The 15,841-nt window shown below is 44.9% G+C and overlaps 1 protein-coding gene across 1 annotated transcript in view; it reads left to right on the top strand.

The window, feature by feature from the left end:
• Positions 1–1,581: 1,581 nt before the first annotated feature.
• The window catches only part of LOC126514143 (myosin-13-like), a 50,586-nt gene continuing 36,326 nt past the window's right edge, over positions 1,582–15,841 (top strand). The window contains exons 1-13 of the mRNA XM_050162888.1: positions 1,582–1,694; positions 2,445–2,595; positions 2,669–2,721; positions 4,830–5,045; positions 6,683–6,826; positions 6,908–7,064; positions 8,413–8,440; positions 8,529–8,640; positions 9,697–9,789; positions 12,217–12,280; positions 12,383–12,481; positions 12,583–12,686; positions 15,316–15,454. Coding sequence (XP_050018845.1) covers positions 2,454–2,595; positions 2,669–2,721; positions 4,830–5,045; positions 6,683–6,826; positions 6,908–7,064; positions 8,413–8,440; positions 8,529–8,640; positions 9,697–9,789; positions 12,217–12,280; positions 12,383–12,481; positions 12,583–12,686; positions 15,316–15,454 — 1,351 coding nt within the window. The 5' untranslated portion in view covers positions 1,582–1,694; positions 2,445–2,453. The remainder of the gene's footprint in view (positions 1,695–2,444; positions 2,596–2,668; positions 2,722–4,829; positions 5,046–6,682; positions 6,827–6,907; positions 7,065–8,412; positions 8,441–8,528; positions 8,641–9,696; positions 9,790–12,216; positions 12,281–12,382; positions 12,482–12,582; positions 12,687–15,315; positions 15,455–15,841) is intronic.

The raw sequence follows: 15,841 nt of genomic DNA, 5'->3' as shown, positions 1-15,841 counted from the left end.
GTGAAAATCCAAAGAATTTTCAGAAGCTACTTGACAGAACCGGCTTTGCCTCCGAGTCTTACATCTCTTGAGCCAAGGACTCAGATACGAGTCAGTGTTTCAGAAAATTTGTGAACTTCAGGATATAACTGAGGCTTAGCAAAGACTTGAAAGCGAAGGAGCAACCAGCATACCAAACCCTGACTGCTTGCTCCTGTCACGAGACATCCCATGAATGGATGCATTAAGTCAGTGTTCGATAAGTGGGAAGTGTGTTGAAATCAAATTTGATGTTAACAGTTTTGCAGAGAACTCCTTGGGATGGTAATGTGCTTCATAAACTCGGGATTTTCTGGATGTCCTGTCTCCACTTTTCTCAGGAGACTCGAGAGTGTCCTCAAGCTCCCTGCTGAGACGGCTCCACCATCCAGTTTACAATCAGATCATTCCCCAGATGCCATAGCCCTTAGCCAGCTGCCAGTCTCCACAACAGTTTGTCAGACTCATGGGATTGCCTCAGTCTTCCTTGTTCAAGACTTATTTGAGCATTTTTCTTGACCCTCACTAAATTTTGAACTCCTGTACGCCGGAGACATTCTATCTTTGAGAAGCCTCTGAAAGAACATACATGCCACTTTCTGCATCCGCAAGTTCCTTTCTGGAAAGAGAAAAGGTGATGTGATTAAGCAACTACAGAGAACTATGAATTAACCCAGAAGAAAAATATACAAACTAGAAAAGTTCTTTTCATCCTACACTCCTCACTGTGTGTCCTTCATGAACACAAATCAGAATAAATATCTTGTGTATATTTTCTTAAAAAAATCTTTGTAGTCATATTTTGTTTTGTTTGTTTTTCCTTTATCAACCCAGTCCTAATAAGACGTCCCATTCCCGAAGGACACCGAGAGAGTCACTCTGGGAACCAAGAAGGTAAGGTTTACTTTCAGTTTGATCATAATGGCAGCCATTGAGTTTAGTAAATACCACCTTACACATGTTCTCTCTTGCCACATATGCGAGAAGCTGAAATCAGTGATCTGAGACTGACCACCAGAGTATTCTGAAAGGTGACGTTGCAAAATTACAACTTTGACTGAAGGAAGGAGAGCTTCCCATGCTTGAACTGTGTTTCTTGTGCTCAGAAATGCTTTGAACGCAAACAACACAGAGTTTCAGTGTGCAAGTTCTAGGCCAGAAACCAGCTGAGACTCACTCTTTACACACCTGGCTAATAGTGACTGACCCTTGGGCACAGTCTTAACCCTTGAATCCACACAGCCATGCCTGTGTCACAAGCAGTAAAGAAAGAACAAGGAGAGATCATTCAAACCTGCTCAAAGGTGGTAATAAAACTCTCCTTATTCCAAACTTCGTGTTTACTGGAGACAATGCTAGCTGCTTTAGGAGCAAAACAGCTAAGGGTCACTGAGTTGTGACCACTCTATGGATGATAAGAAACTGGCTGTGAAATTTCTAAGAGAGGGCTAAGTCAAAGACAATGACAGGGTACACCCAAGGCAAACAGAGGAGCCCTCGGGGGTGGTGACGGAGATTAGCTGGGAGGGCAGACATCTCAATTAGAAGGCCCTTGGAGACAGGAACAGAGCAGGCTGCTGAAAGAGCACAGGGAGGCAGTGTGGGAGCTGGCCACGCTGGAAGAACAGAAAAAGACTGGTTAAGGGACCCTGTGAGGGGAGAGCTCAGGGGCCGCTGTGAGTCATGCACTAAGAGAGTTTGGTTGTATTTAAGGAGGGGATGTTCATGGGGCGAGAATGAATGGTTTTCCACTTGGGTCTCGGCCCTCAGTTGTGTGAGTACGGGGAGAAGATTTGACTTAGCAACCGCATGCCCGGAGAGGATTGAGGGGCTTTACTGGACAGTGAATGGTGACTCAGCAGAGTGGCGTGGCTGCCAATAAACAGGGCCTCTCACCTAGGGCAAGAGAGGTGAGGGCGCTCTGGAGGAGGAAAGGGGGAGGACACGTGGTTTGGATAGCACCCTTGATGAGATTAACAGGAATCCACTTGGGTACAGTGGCGGGGACAGTAAAGGAGAGACAGAAGTACATGATGGAAGAAGCAGATGAAGACGTAATCAGGGTCACGTAGCACAGAGACAGTAAAGCTACAGAGAACACAGAACAGCCAGGGGCAGGGGAAGAGTAATCATACAGAAGAACCTGGATTGGCAACTGACCATCCTAGGCGGACTTTAGGTTGTATGTGAAGGCGTGCAGCCCCATCTGTAAAAGAATATTGCTGAAATAGTTTCTTTGACCCGGGTGATACTGTGAGGAGACACAGGCCTCGAGCTGCAGTTAGATGACAGCCGGAAGAAGGGTTGGGGACAGAATCTTTATCGGAAAACTAGCAGTGATTTGAGGCCGAGAAGGGAAAGTCTAGCTTTCCTAGAAAGACTATATCATTCAGCCGTCAGTCATTGTTCGCTTTTCCCACCTGCAGACTCTGTTCATGCATCGCCCCCCCAGGAGGCAGAAAGAGAGAACCCACAAAATCTATTCAATAGAAATTAAGGGCAGGAGAGATTGCTTGGGGGCAAAGCACTTGCCACACAGGCAAGAGGCTAGCCTGGGCTACTCTGCCTCAAAACAAGGTAAAATTAAATTAAACACCAAGCTAAACTAATGTATTATAATGCGATCAAATAAAAATATTGCTGTTTTCAGGCCCCACATTGCAAGAAGCCTTTGAGACTCTACCGTTTGTCAAGTTTAAAACAGTAAGTATCTAAGAATAATGACTAGGTTATTAGAAAAGATAATTAAAAGAGGTTGATGGGCCCAAATGCTTGTTGGTCCCTTCCTTCTTTAAATCATGCTATGGTCTAAGGAGCTAGTCTTAGAAAATTATATTTATATTTACTTTAACCAATCTGACTGGCAATTAAGCAGACATTGAAGAGATTGCAAAAGTGAAAGAGAACACTGTTCTTCTCTACAGTTTCTTGGTTTTGAAAAATATCATTTTCAAAAATATGCTATTTAGAAGAGATTTGATAGCACCTTTTAAAGAATTCACACTTTTCCTCAATTCTCACTTCTCATCTGATGCACATTGGAAGTACCACCTCCTCACAGTTTTCATTTTAAGCGTATGTAGGGGTCCGAAGACCACTAAGTTGGGGAACCTGCTGCCGTAATGCAACCCACTTAAGTCACAACAGCGGAGGCTTCCTTCGGGGAAAAGGGAGGGAAAATTATGGATCTTTTTATCCTCCAGGAAATAACCAAGACATTTATTTTAAAGCAGCATGGTATCTAGGAGCCTGGGAGCCCTCTTTGAAGGACTATATTAAATCCCAGTTTTTTTCCATTAAATCTTAACCATGAGCCACAGCTAACTTAAAGGAGCCGCTGGCCAAAATAAAACTGAAGTGAAGCTTCATCAGAATGAAGCCCAGAGCTGAGCAAATTCTTCACCCCGAGGAAGGCAGCATCTGCAGGATCACAGAAAGGTTATCTCAACGGTGGCTAATGAAGGGCAGTTCCCCAAAGGCCGGATGGGACGAGAGAGCTGAATGGGCTTGCCTTTACTCTCAACAGAGTTGATAAGATACGAAAACATTAGCGGAAGAGAAATCCAGGAAGATGTGTACGGGTGCTGCGTGTGTGTTGTTGAATTCTATTTTATTTTAATTATATTTTATTTCAGTCACGGGAGAATGAGAGGGGAAAGAAAAGAGGGGAGAGAGAGGAAAGGGAGGTTGAGGTGTGTAGGATACACGAGATTCGAAGAGGGAAGGAAGCAGACAGGAGGACAAGGGTCATGGGTCCAGGCTACACCTGAACGGGGTAGACAGGAGTTGCTTCTTCATTTTAAATAGGATGAGGCAGGAGCCCAGGCAACTTGGCTTGAACAAGGTCACAGCTGGGACGTGAAGATGAGTTTCCTAGCTTGAAAGCAGAGAAAATACACACCTAGCAAGAAAAGGCCAAAGGAATGAGATGACTATAGGAAAGTATGACACATGGGGTGGGGGTACCTTATGAGTGCCCCCCACACACACACATTATGCAGTGGGTTCTAAGACGAGTGTTACTTAAATATTGTTCCAACCGGATAGAGCTTTACACTGTGAGCTTTAAACAGCTGTTTCCGGCCTGGTATTCTCGCTCTAAGTCTAGAACTCCCCTGAGAATCCTGTATAACGCAGGCTCTGAGTCATTTCAGCTGGGCCTGACAGTGCACATTTTCTGATAAAGCCCTGATAGCTTGAGGGCAATGCTTAAACCAAGAAGACAAAGTGACAACGCCTCTCAGAGAGAACATTCTGGACTAACAACAGACACATCACCCAAAAATCTGCTGGGAATATCAGTTTTCAGCTCACTAAATCCCACAGTAGATAGTTGGGGCCCAGCTATCTACTTCAGCTGGTTCCTAGAGTGTCTGATACTTGTTGAAGTCTGAACTGCTTGCACTGGGCCAGCGTGCCTTCTGTTAATTATCCTGTTACCTAAACAAGTGAAACGACACTTTACATTCTAATTAATGTTAACCCTGAGCTGTACGAGTTCTCTATTAGGAATTACTAGCATTCCAAGCTCTATTCCCACATTTACATAAGGGCATGGCACTCAGGTCGCAGGGCTCAAGCAAGATGAGTCATGAGGGGGTGTTTGCTGGAGCCTTCTTTACCGACTACGTGACTGCCTTGAGTTTGCCCGCTTGATGCCCTCCCAAGGCCTGCCTGTAGATCTCTCAAAACATAGCTTTGTTCCAAGAGGCTTTGAATCTCCCTTCACTCCATTGAATAGCAATAACGGGGTGGAGGGTGGGCAGAGTACTTATGTAAACCCACGCCTCACCCGTCCCCCGTCTCCTCAGGCCCCAGCAGTCATGAGTACAGACGCCGAGATGGCCATTTTTGGAGAAGCTGCTCCCTACCTCCGAAAACCAGAGAAGGAGAGGATTGAGGATCAGAACCGCCCATTCGACTCCAAGAAAGCCTGCTTTGCTGTGGATGAGAAAGAAATGTATGTGAAGGGCATGATCCAGAGCAGGGAAAACGACAAAGTCATTGTCAAGACCCTAGACGACCGGGTAAGTGTTTCTCTTGAGTAGTAGCATCCTCACTTTCCTTGGGAGCAGACTACTAGAGATTGCATGCTGGTCCAGAACCATCTGGAGAGAGAACAAAACTTACGTTTGGCCATTCTGTGGTGGAAAAGTGAGATGGGCTACCTACCATCACCACACCTTGGCTTCTGCTTCTTCCCTTTAAGGATTTGGGCTGGAAGGGTTTTGTGGTGTTTGCCTCAGTGGAAAAGAGATTGGTCTATTTAAAGAAGAAAGTGATACTGACTGTCGCCTGATGGGCCAAGTCCATACAAGCTCTAGGCTGTAGGACTCTGACAGTGCAGGCTCAGGGACCCTCATTGGTTTGGAGTGGGTCATCACAATCCACTCTTGAGTTCAACCCTTGTTGGACTTGTCAGATCTCTGCCGTCATGGCAGTCTCTTGCCAATCGATGCCAGCCTTGGTATCCACTTGCCTGGTTTACCATCTAGTGTGAGGGATGTGTGTCAGGGAGGAACACTGTTTCAAATGAAGGCACAGCAAACAGATTCTGTTTACATTTTTTATCATCAACCTTAACCTCTGATTCTAGCTCCTTTTCACTGAACTATGGGAAATGAAAACCCATCTTCAGTCATTCTTAGAGTCCCCCCACCTTCAGAACTGTGCCCCGTTTTCACAATCTTACAGAGAGTCACCCTAGACCCACTGCCATTCTGGTGAACCTACCAAGACACGAGTGCCAGTCCCTAAAGCGTCAGAATGCAGAGACCCTCTCTGTCCCCGTGGGCTATCGTGGGTGTCTCTCTATAGGCTCAGGTGTTGAGGTAGAAGGCCTTCTTTCCTTGTGAACTTTAGCCCTCACCAGCAAGCCTCCTTCCCTTAACCTCAAAGCACTTCTGAGAGCTTCGGTTTTAGGAGAATCAAAGGTAGCAAACATTCATGGGTCTTTCTTCTGCCCTACTTTCTGTGTCCCCGGAGAACGAAGTGGAAAACCAATTATATGCTTTAGCAGGAAGCAAAGGTGGAAGTAACAGGGAGAGGTGAAATTCAGTAATTACCTCCAAATACTTCTCAGCCACGAACCATCATACCTGTCCAAATGCTTCACCATGACAGCAGAGAAAGAAGCAATTATCAGAGCTCTGAAGAAACGGGAGAAAAGAAATAGGGCATAAGATGGGGCACTGAGCAAGGCTCCGGGGGTTTCTTTCTTGAGACAACTTTAATGAAGATATTCCAAAGAAGCCTACATATGCAGGGTATTGAGAAGGTAAAGCATAGAACTCAGGAGAAAAGTTCTTTCTAATCTCTGTCTCGTTACAGTACTCAGAGCAACAGGTTAAATCAAGGCAACTTGTCTTGCTTTTCAACTATCTTAAGCCCTATCTGGCAATTCTGAGGGCCAAACTGCTCTTTAGTTTTATACATCTGATGCCCTTTTCTGGCACATACAATGCCAGGATGCCTGGGGACCCAGACCAGAAACAAATCAACCAAGGAATGTTACTGCCAGGTCATCTCTGGTCATGGAAATGATCCATTAAGTTGCTATGGCAATTCCATGATGACTGTGCAGTATCCCACTACGTCGCCTGCCCCAGGAGAGCACAGGTCATTGGCTCTGCATCCATCACTTGCTTTTCCTTGTTCTACCCAGGAACTCACTCTGAACAGTGACCAGGTATTCCCCATGAACCCCCCTAAGTTTGACAAGATCGAGGACATGGCCATGATGACACACCTGCACGAGCCCGCTGTGCTGTACAACCTCAAAGAGCGATATGCAGCCTGGATGATCTACGTGAGAGCATTTTGATCTCTTCCTATTTAGCTTATTTCTCTGAGGAAAAACAAGATCCAACATCTTTTGAATTTCCCACAGACCTACTCAGGCCTCTTCTGCGTCACCGTCAACCCCTACAAGTGGCTGCCGGTGTACAACCCCGAGGTGGTGGCAGCCTACCGAGGCAAAAAGCGCCAGGAGGCCCCGCCCCACATCTTCTCCATCTCTGACAACGCCTACCAGTTCATGCTGACGGGTGAGTGAGCCCTTGGATTCAAATGACTGTAAGCCATTATTGGCCAAGTACTTGGGCCCTTTGCGGACCTCGTTCATTTGAACAACATAGTGGTCGGTGTGAATTTGGGAGTGTCAAGAGACTTGGGGTGACTGACCAAGGATGTGGCACCTTTCATCACAGTAGTCACTGTGCAGGGCAAAGCCAGGGGTCCTAGATGAGGCATTCCAAACTTGTGCTTATTCAGAGGATTGTGGGACACCGCTATCTCATACCCCCCGATTTGCCCCGCTATGGGTACACTTAAAAGATCTACTAACCACCAACCACTTAAGGAATGCCAAGTTCGAGAGGTACAGCTCGCTCCTCTGATCCTTCCTGAGACGTAGACACGTGGTAACACTGCCACACCACTAGGCCTCTGGGCACTCATGTGCTCCACCTTCACCTGACTTGATTTACCACAGATACAGGAAGTGGGCAGTCACGATCAGAAAACCCCTAGCGATCAAATGGCACCTTTACAGTCCTCGCCATTTCTTCAATTTCTTTCCTTTGTATTAATTGAATTTACATGTTTTAAAAGGGAAGATACATGTCACCATTTGTATTAGCTTGCTAAGGCCACTGTGACAGAATGATAGAGGCTGGGCATCTTAGTGAAAAACTTATTTATAAGGATATGCGAGGCAATGAATTCGAGGGCTGTGGTTCGTAGACCATCTTCAGTGTTGCACGGCTTGTACGACATCTTCTTCCTCTCTGCCTTCGTCTTTCCCTGGTGTTCTCCCTATGGGCATGCCTTCACTTGTTCCTACACTATAGAGGCACGTGATGTGGATCAGGCCTCAGCCTGTTCCAGTCTGACCTCATCTTTAAGACTATCCGAGTCTCATTTACATTTTATTTCCAAATGAGGTCACAGTCTGAGGTTAGGACTTCAATATATGGATTTTAGTTTGCCATAATTCTGTTCACACGCTTTCATAAATGGAAAAATCAGTCTTACTTTGTGCAAGTAGAAAATCAAGACCAAAAAATTAAGATGACATTCAATCAGCTAAAAGTTATGGCCTCCCAACAGTTCAGGACCCAAAGCTTGCTTCCCTCGTTAAAAGAAATAGGAGAACATCCCAGCAAGGGTTTCAGATCTACAGACATAGAGAGATAACCTTTACACTGTGGAGTTCATTGCTCAAGCATCCCACTTTCAGGGAATCTGCAAGACTCTCCCACAATGATTAGACAAGCCTACTCCACAGCCCCTAGCAAACGGCAAAGGTGTGTTCTCAGAGTCCTTACTGGGTTGCTTATTTTTAAACTCACCTATTACTATTGAGTTTGGTTTTGCTTGTTTCTGTGTTTCTAGATCGAGACAATCAGTCCATCCTGATCACGTGAGTAGCCCGTGTTCTCATCACAATGATTTCGAACCGGGTACCTTCTCTGCCACTTTCCTTTATCCCACTACTTTTTAATTGACAGTGGAGAATCCGGGGCTGGGAAGACTGTGAACACCAAGCGTGTCATCCAGTACTTTGCCACCATTGCAGTCACCGGAGACAAGAAGAAAGAGCAGCAGCCGGGCAAAATGCAGGTGAGGGGTACTGCGCACCAAAGGCTTGTTGGAATAAACACACCTCAAATATTAGGTGAATGCCAAGGATATGAAAAAGGTACACACAACAGAGACAGCACACTGGAATAGTCTTGTTTGTCCCCAGACATTTTTCTGTAACTGGAGTATTGTGCAATTCAATGAAAAGGCTTACCAGGACCTGACAACTCAGTTTAATTCTGACACTTGCTTCAGGGACATAGCATCGCACCTGACAAGTTAAGGGCTCAGGCTCACAAGCCCCAGTTCACACTACCTATATGCACATCGAACCAACTTCTTATAAGTAAAGAGTCCCTGCTATCTCTATCGCTGCTGCAGTGGCTCACAGAACTCAGGGACTATGTCCCCTACATTTATTGGTTGAGAGGGACGAGGTGCACAGAGTAGTGTACTGGAAGAGGAGTCTGGAGTTTCCACGCCCTTTCTCAGCAGGCCTTCTCCCGGCAAGTCCTCCCCAACACCGGGTTCACCAGTCTAGAAGCTTTCCAAACTCCTTTGGTTAGGGGATTCTTACACAGGTTCCATTAGTAAACTATCAGTGGCCAGTTCAGTCTTTATACTTGCTCCTTAAATCCCCAACCCTCTAAACATACAAAATCCTCAAATGGAGCTGAGGCTTCAGCTCCCAGTCACCACGCACACCAGACCAGACCACACCAGATCACACCACATTGCACCACTTCAAAGACCCCAAGAGTTTCAGAAGGTTTGTGCCAAGAAACTAGATGAAGCTCAAGTTATGTTTCTCTGCCTAAATCACAGTCACGTGGGGAACATGGCAAGGATTGGCACTATGTGGACCTGGGGGGGAGTCTAGAATCTGCCACAGCCAGGTCACCACAATGCTACCCTAATAAAAGTCTCAGCCCACTGAGACTACCCAGGTGGGCTGTCTACACCCCAGTTCTGACCACTAGTCAGGTGACATCCCTCCCCAGACTCTGCCCAGGTCACCCAACAGTTTCCAGTGACCAAACACCCATCCAAGAAGAAAGCCTGAATCCTCAACTTCCTTTCTTCGCTTGTTACTAGGGAACTCTGGAGGATCAGATCATCCAAGCCAACCCCCTGCTGGAGGCCTTTGGAAATGCCAAGACCGTGAGGAATGACAACTCATCCAGATTTGTAAGACCCAGATCAGTTTTCAACTCCCTGTCCAATTGCACCCATCCCTTAAATGCTAGACTCGAAAATTTGCTAGATATACCGGGCCTCAGTCTGCAATTCAGATCAATCGGTGTAAGTGGAATTAGGAAGGTGCTGGCTTTTTCCAGGCAAAGAGAACATTTTGCTTTCTGTCCTTCATAGCATGCTGAGTCACAGCGACAGGCTAGGAGAAATCATTTAGGCCAAAGTGATCTCTATGGGTGGAGGAACTTACTTTTTAATCTCTGTGTGTGTGTCCGACAATAGCAGTGTGTTGTCTTCTCTGTTGCCTTTCTTTCTTATTGCCTCAAAACAGAGCCTCTTACTGAACCAGAAGCTTTCCTTTTTAGCTAGGCTCCTGGCCAGTAATCTCTCAGGATCAGCCTGTCTCTGACCCTCAGTGCTGGGGCGATAGACAAGCTGAGTCACGCCTAGGATTCAGAAACACTTTTAAGAGCAAAAGTTGATTGACTTAGCCACAGGACCCTTAAAATAACCCAAATTAGTAAACTTGACCTTCTGCAAGCCAGGAGACCCTGGGAGGAGGGGCAGCTAGTGAAGGTAGGAGAGGAGACTAGAAACAGAGAATGACTTGGTATTGTCAATACTGAAGGATAGATTCCATCCTCCAGAATTTTGCTTGCGATTAGCTCAACCAAAGTGGTATTTCCTTCCTTGCTGACAAATAAGTAAACATTGGTTCCTCCATGTAACTTCCTTGGCCAGGGGAACAAGGGCTCAGAGGTGAAGCTGGGAAAATCACAAGCATCCCACACACTTCCCTAGCTGGGCAGCCTCAAGCTCACATCCCATAATCTTCCCACAGAGACCAAATGGGTACTGACCAGAAAGTGGGTTGTAAATGGAGGTTTCACTGTCCCACCCCATCCTACAGCTGCTTCTAAATAATCACTCAGAGGCTTAATATTAATTACAGAATGTTTGACCTATACTCAGGCTTATTACTAACTAGCTCTTACTTCTAAATTAACTTATTTCTATTCAACTAAGTATTGTCACATGGTTGTGGCTTTTACCAGTCTTCTGGCATCTTGCTTTTTGGGTGACTGCTGGGGTCTCCCTCAGCTCCACCCTCTCTCTCTCAGTATTCAATTTGGCTTTCCCACCTAGCTATATTCTGCCTTGTTATAGGCTTTTATTGTCAACCAATGAAAGCAACATATATTCACAGCATACAGAAGGGCTATCCCACAGAAGTGGGTGCATCTCTCAGAGACTGTGGCATTGATCCCTGACTCTTCCTTCTTTGGCTATACCCTTTGAACTCAGCTCACTGCCCCATGCACACCTGTCTTCCTTCCCCTCTGGTGGGGGATGTGGGTGTCTGTTATATGTGCCATACACACCTGGATCAAGTCAGTTGTTGTGTTGACCTTAAGTAAAGACACTGCCTTTGGGAACTCTGCCTGGGTGCACCCACTTAGCCATAAAGTCTCTCACTTGGTCCTGATTCAGACTCACAATCATATCTGTCTACTTTCTACCATCCAGACATTTACAGGCTAAGGGGTGACTGATATTGTCCCCCATTAAGTTACTGAATACTGAAGAGTTCTCTAACTTTTCATAGACTGAGAAACTTTTGAGGACTGAACACACTCCACACTGTATAAGGAAACAAATATGCCAAGACTTTTGCCCTCAAATTCACTGGCAGTGTGGTACAGGATCAGTTAAGTAGACGATGCAAGAAAGAAGTATATGGATTGTGCGTACATGCTATCATTGTAAATTATACATATATAATTTCATAAATTGTCATAAATAATACATAAATATTTTGTTTATGTCTCATTTGGTATATAGTCTGTGTGTGTGTGTGTGTGTGTTTGAGAGAGAGAGAGAGAGTGAGAGAGAGAGAGAGAGAGAGAGAGAGAGAGAGAGAGAGAGAGAGAGAGCAAAAGAGGGAATAGCACGGACCCTGAGTTGTTCAATTGGGAGCCAGGAAGGCTAGCCTGCAACTGGGCCTGGAAGATGGATTTTCTGTTAGGGGACAGCATGTAAAACTGTGAGAAATCTTGGAAGTAGCCTCCAGAGGTAAAACAGAAATCAGTCAGACATCTACAAATTCTAACATGTTAGGAAGAGTGTGAGAAGCCAGGTATGAGAGCAAGGAGGCAATCAAGACTAGTGTGATCCTAAGCAGAGAAGTCAGAAAGTGAGCCTGTGGGTTTCCCCAGAGATACAGGAACAGGATCAGCGCTTTGGGAAAGATGCTCACAGCCTTGGAAGACCCAGCCTAGGGACATGGGTGTCAGGGACGCAGAGGGCAAGGAAGCATCTTTGCTTCTGGCATCAGACCCAAGCCCACACCTCTACCCACCTCTCAGAGGATCAGAGGCAGCATAAATAAAGTAACTTGTTTGTCAACCTGCTGTTGCACAGGGGAAGTTCATTCGGATACACTTTGGAGCCACGGGGAAGCTAGCATCAGCGGACATTGAAACCTGTGAGTCCACACAATGTACAAAAATAATGCTTAGCTAAAGGCATAACTTGGGAACCTGCAATCTCATAGCTTTTGCTATTGTTGTTGTTGTTGCTACTTTAGATCTCCTGGAAAAATCCAGAGTGACATTCCAGTTATCCAGTGAAAGAAGTTACCACATTTTTTACCAAATCATGTCAAACAAGAAGCCAGAACTAATTGGTAAGCTCTGGAGATGCTGTTTGTAGCTTCTCCATCAGCAGTGGGAACAGTACCCTGACTGAGTGCTGCCTGATGAGTTAAAGCACCTTCATCTTTCACAGACTTGCTTCTGATTTCAACCAACCCCTTCGACTTCCCCTTCGTGAGCCAAGGAGAGGTCACAGTAGCCAGCATTGATGACAGCGAGGAACTGTTGGCAACTGATGTAAGCATGTGTTTATTTGTTTGCATAGAGCATTACAGTGTTCATGGACGGAGAGGCATCTTAATGTGCTCACTAGAAAATGGAGATCAAATGAGGATGCAGAGATACTAGCTGATTAGACTTACAGATTGTCCCAAGCCCATGCCACAATACTTCAAAATGGGAATCCATAAAGTCCTACAAAGCAGTCTCCCAGTTCTACTCTCTGCCATTTTGATACAAATCTCCTTTTTGCATTTATAATGCTTGTGAACATTACTTGGAAATTTTTAGCCTGCAGAAAAGTATAAAGCAGCAAAACAAAAGAAACCAAACCCCTCCACCCTGCAGTGACTGTTCCGTTTTCCCTTCTGCCTTCACCCCAGACTCACTACCTCCTCAGCACCCAGGGAAGATTCTCTGCATAACAGTAATAACTAAATGTGTCGAGAACTGTCCCATCACAGAGACAATGAACTTTACTTTCATTATGGACTTAAGTATTAAAAGTGTCTTTGACATGGGTGTCACAATTCCCCCATTTCATGGGTATAGAAAGCTGACTCTTCGAAGAATCTTTAAAGAAAAGACACAACTTTCCTGAAGATACAAGGAAATGCAAACATGTTTAGATCCAAGTGTACCCAACCAGGAGTGGGGTCTGTCTCCATTTTTGCTGACTCCACCCTCACAGAAACTTCAAAAGCTATAGAAATGAGTCCTGTCCTTCATCAGGACACATCTAGCACCTGCCACCTTTACCTTTATTTTGTGATGTTTCCAGGTAACACTGATTGCCTAAGGCAAGTAGAAATTTTGCATGATCAAATAAACCAATGGTTTTCCCAGTTTTCAGTTGGGGGAACACAAAGAAGAGTCAGGTTCATAACTGATGCTCCTACCCCAGAGGAAGGCTCTCTACGCCGTCCCTCGGTGTCTGTGGCAAATTAGTTTTCTGACATCTCGAATCCTCTGACAGTCACATCCTTTCTACAGAGTGCCATGCTCTTAGCATTCATTTGCCCATGTCCTTTAAGCGCTCCCTAGACTATGCTATATAGTCTAAGACAGCCTAAGTGATAGACAGCTGTATTATATAGATAGGTATGCGGGTCATGCATGTGGCTGAAGGCAGCTATGACTGAGGCCCAACAAAATCATAAACTTACTCTTAAAACTCTATTTTGCATTTTTAAAAATTATGCGGTTCTTGAACAGGAACTTTATAGATTACAATGTCGTGCCCAATATCAGCACAACCTGGAAAGTGGGAAAGCGTTGATAATATGCTTGGCACAGTGACTCCTCCCCAAATATTTTCAGTCCTTGGCGCTTGAATCCACAGACAGGGCTCCTCACACCGAACGTGTCAGTGTCTACACCTGAGTTCTCCTACTGCTCCCCGTACTGGTGGTATTTCTTCTGGGTGACAGTTAATGGTCTGAGAAAAGAATGCCTTTTGGAGATTATGTTCCCCAAGAGGTTCCGCAAACAGTTATGCTTTCTCTTTGTCCCTTCTAGAATTTAGTGAGAGTCTTTTAATGTAATGCAACCTCTCCCTGGGACATAGATATGCACCACTGAGATAGGAAATGGACTCAGGGATGACTGTCGTGGCTGTCTCTTTTCTGATCGCTGAGCCCCCCATCCTTCGCTAGATCCTGGGAAAGGCTCTTCTTGCCTACACAGGCATGCCTTCCCAGAGTGCCTCACTCTTTACTGTTATCCTGCTGACCCACTGGGTCTATCCTACCAATTCAGACATGTCCAGGCATGTTTCAACCCTATCAAAGGACAATGTGTGGACTGCAAACCAGTTACATAACCAACTTGTGTACCCCAGAGAAGGCCTTCTTGATGTTTTTGGTTTTGTCATTTGAAGAATTTATGAGCAAAATGGTTTTGAAATCAAATCAGCAAACACTAGATCCAGACTAGCTCTTGCCCCCATCCCATGATATCCTCTTTATAGGACTCTGGATAGGTTCTTGCCCTCAGAGGATCCTACTTCTGCACCCACAAGTTTGTATATCTATAAGATCTGTGAACATGAGGATGTGTGTGTGTGCGCACACACACACACACTCACTCATACTTACATAAGAATATCTATAAACCTACAAGGTATTATGTGGACTTAATAAGATAATATGTGATAGTGCCTCATCCAATACCTTATATAAAAGAAGAGCTCTATAAAAATGTGTCCTTTGCTCATCTGAAAATTGGTAATATCTCTGCTGACCTTCCTTCCCATGGCTAATATCCCATAGTGCATTTTCTAAATAATGTACAACTCTGTGGATTCCATGTTACAATGAAAAACTGAAATTTTTGGGCACGATTTCTCCATCACTGCCTATGCAATTTTTTTCCTCCGGTATTATATAGTGGTTTTCAAAATCTTCATTCAGAAAATAACCCATTTACATGTAGTGGGAAAGATCATAGCCAGTTCTTATCTGATGAAAGAAAAGAAATACTTCCTCCTCTTCCTATAATCTCCATTCACCTAAACAGACATATTTAAAACTGGGTTTTAGCCTTTAACATGACACATCACATATTCATATGCTTCTGTAATTCATATGCAAATGGTGTTTCATATGATACACAAAAAGGATCCCTGAGTCCCTTTTCTTCCTTCTAGAATGCCATTGACATCCTGGGTTTTAGCCCAGAGGAGAAAGTTGGGATCTACAAGCTGACGGGGGCCGTGATGCATTATGGGAACATGAAGTTCAAACAGAAGCAGAGAGAGGAACAAGCAGAGCCAGATGGCACTGAAGGTAACTGGACCTGAGGAGGAGAGTGGGGGTGGATTCCCCACCATGATGCTCATGTGTAGTTCGAACTTCTATGAAATAAGCTTTTCTGCTCTTCCAAAGTTATATACCTTAAATTTGAGTTGTTCAAGGTTCATTGCTCATGCCTTAAACAAGTCTACTCATTTCACTGAGACTTAGAGTGTCAAATCGCCACCTACTCTCACCATCGAAGTGTGCCCGATTTTTAAGGAGGACTTGAATGAATGGACTATTAGACTATTACTAAGTGAACTTCACTTTCTCTCTGTGTGTACTAATATCAATGCCCAGGATACTGTCCTGATAATTTGAACCAAAAATGAAAATTTCTGATAAAAAGGAAGTCAAGTTTTCTTCTTCCTGTCATTC

This window comes from Alexandromys fortis, unplaced genomic scaffold (genome assembly GCF_014885135.2).
Source record: "Alexandromys fortis isolate MF-2015 unplaced genomic scaffold, M_Fortis_MF-2015_v1.1 scaffold_84, whole genome shotgun sequence".
NCBI classification, from domain to species: Eukaryota; Metazoa; Chordata; class Mammalia; order Rodentia; family Cricetidae; genus Alexandromys; species Alexandromys fortis.
This window is presented reverse-complemented; position numbering and strand designations above follow the sequence as displayed.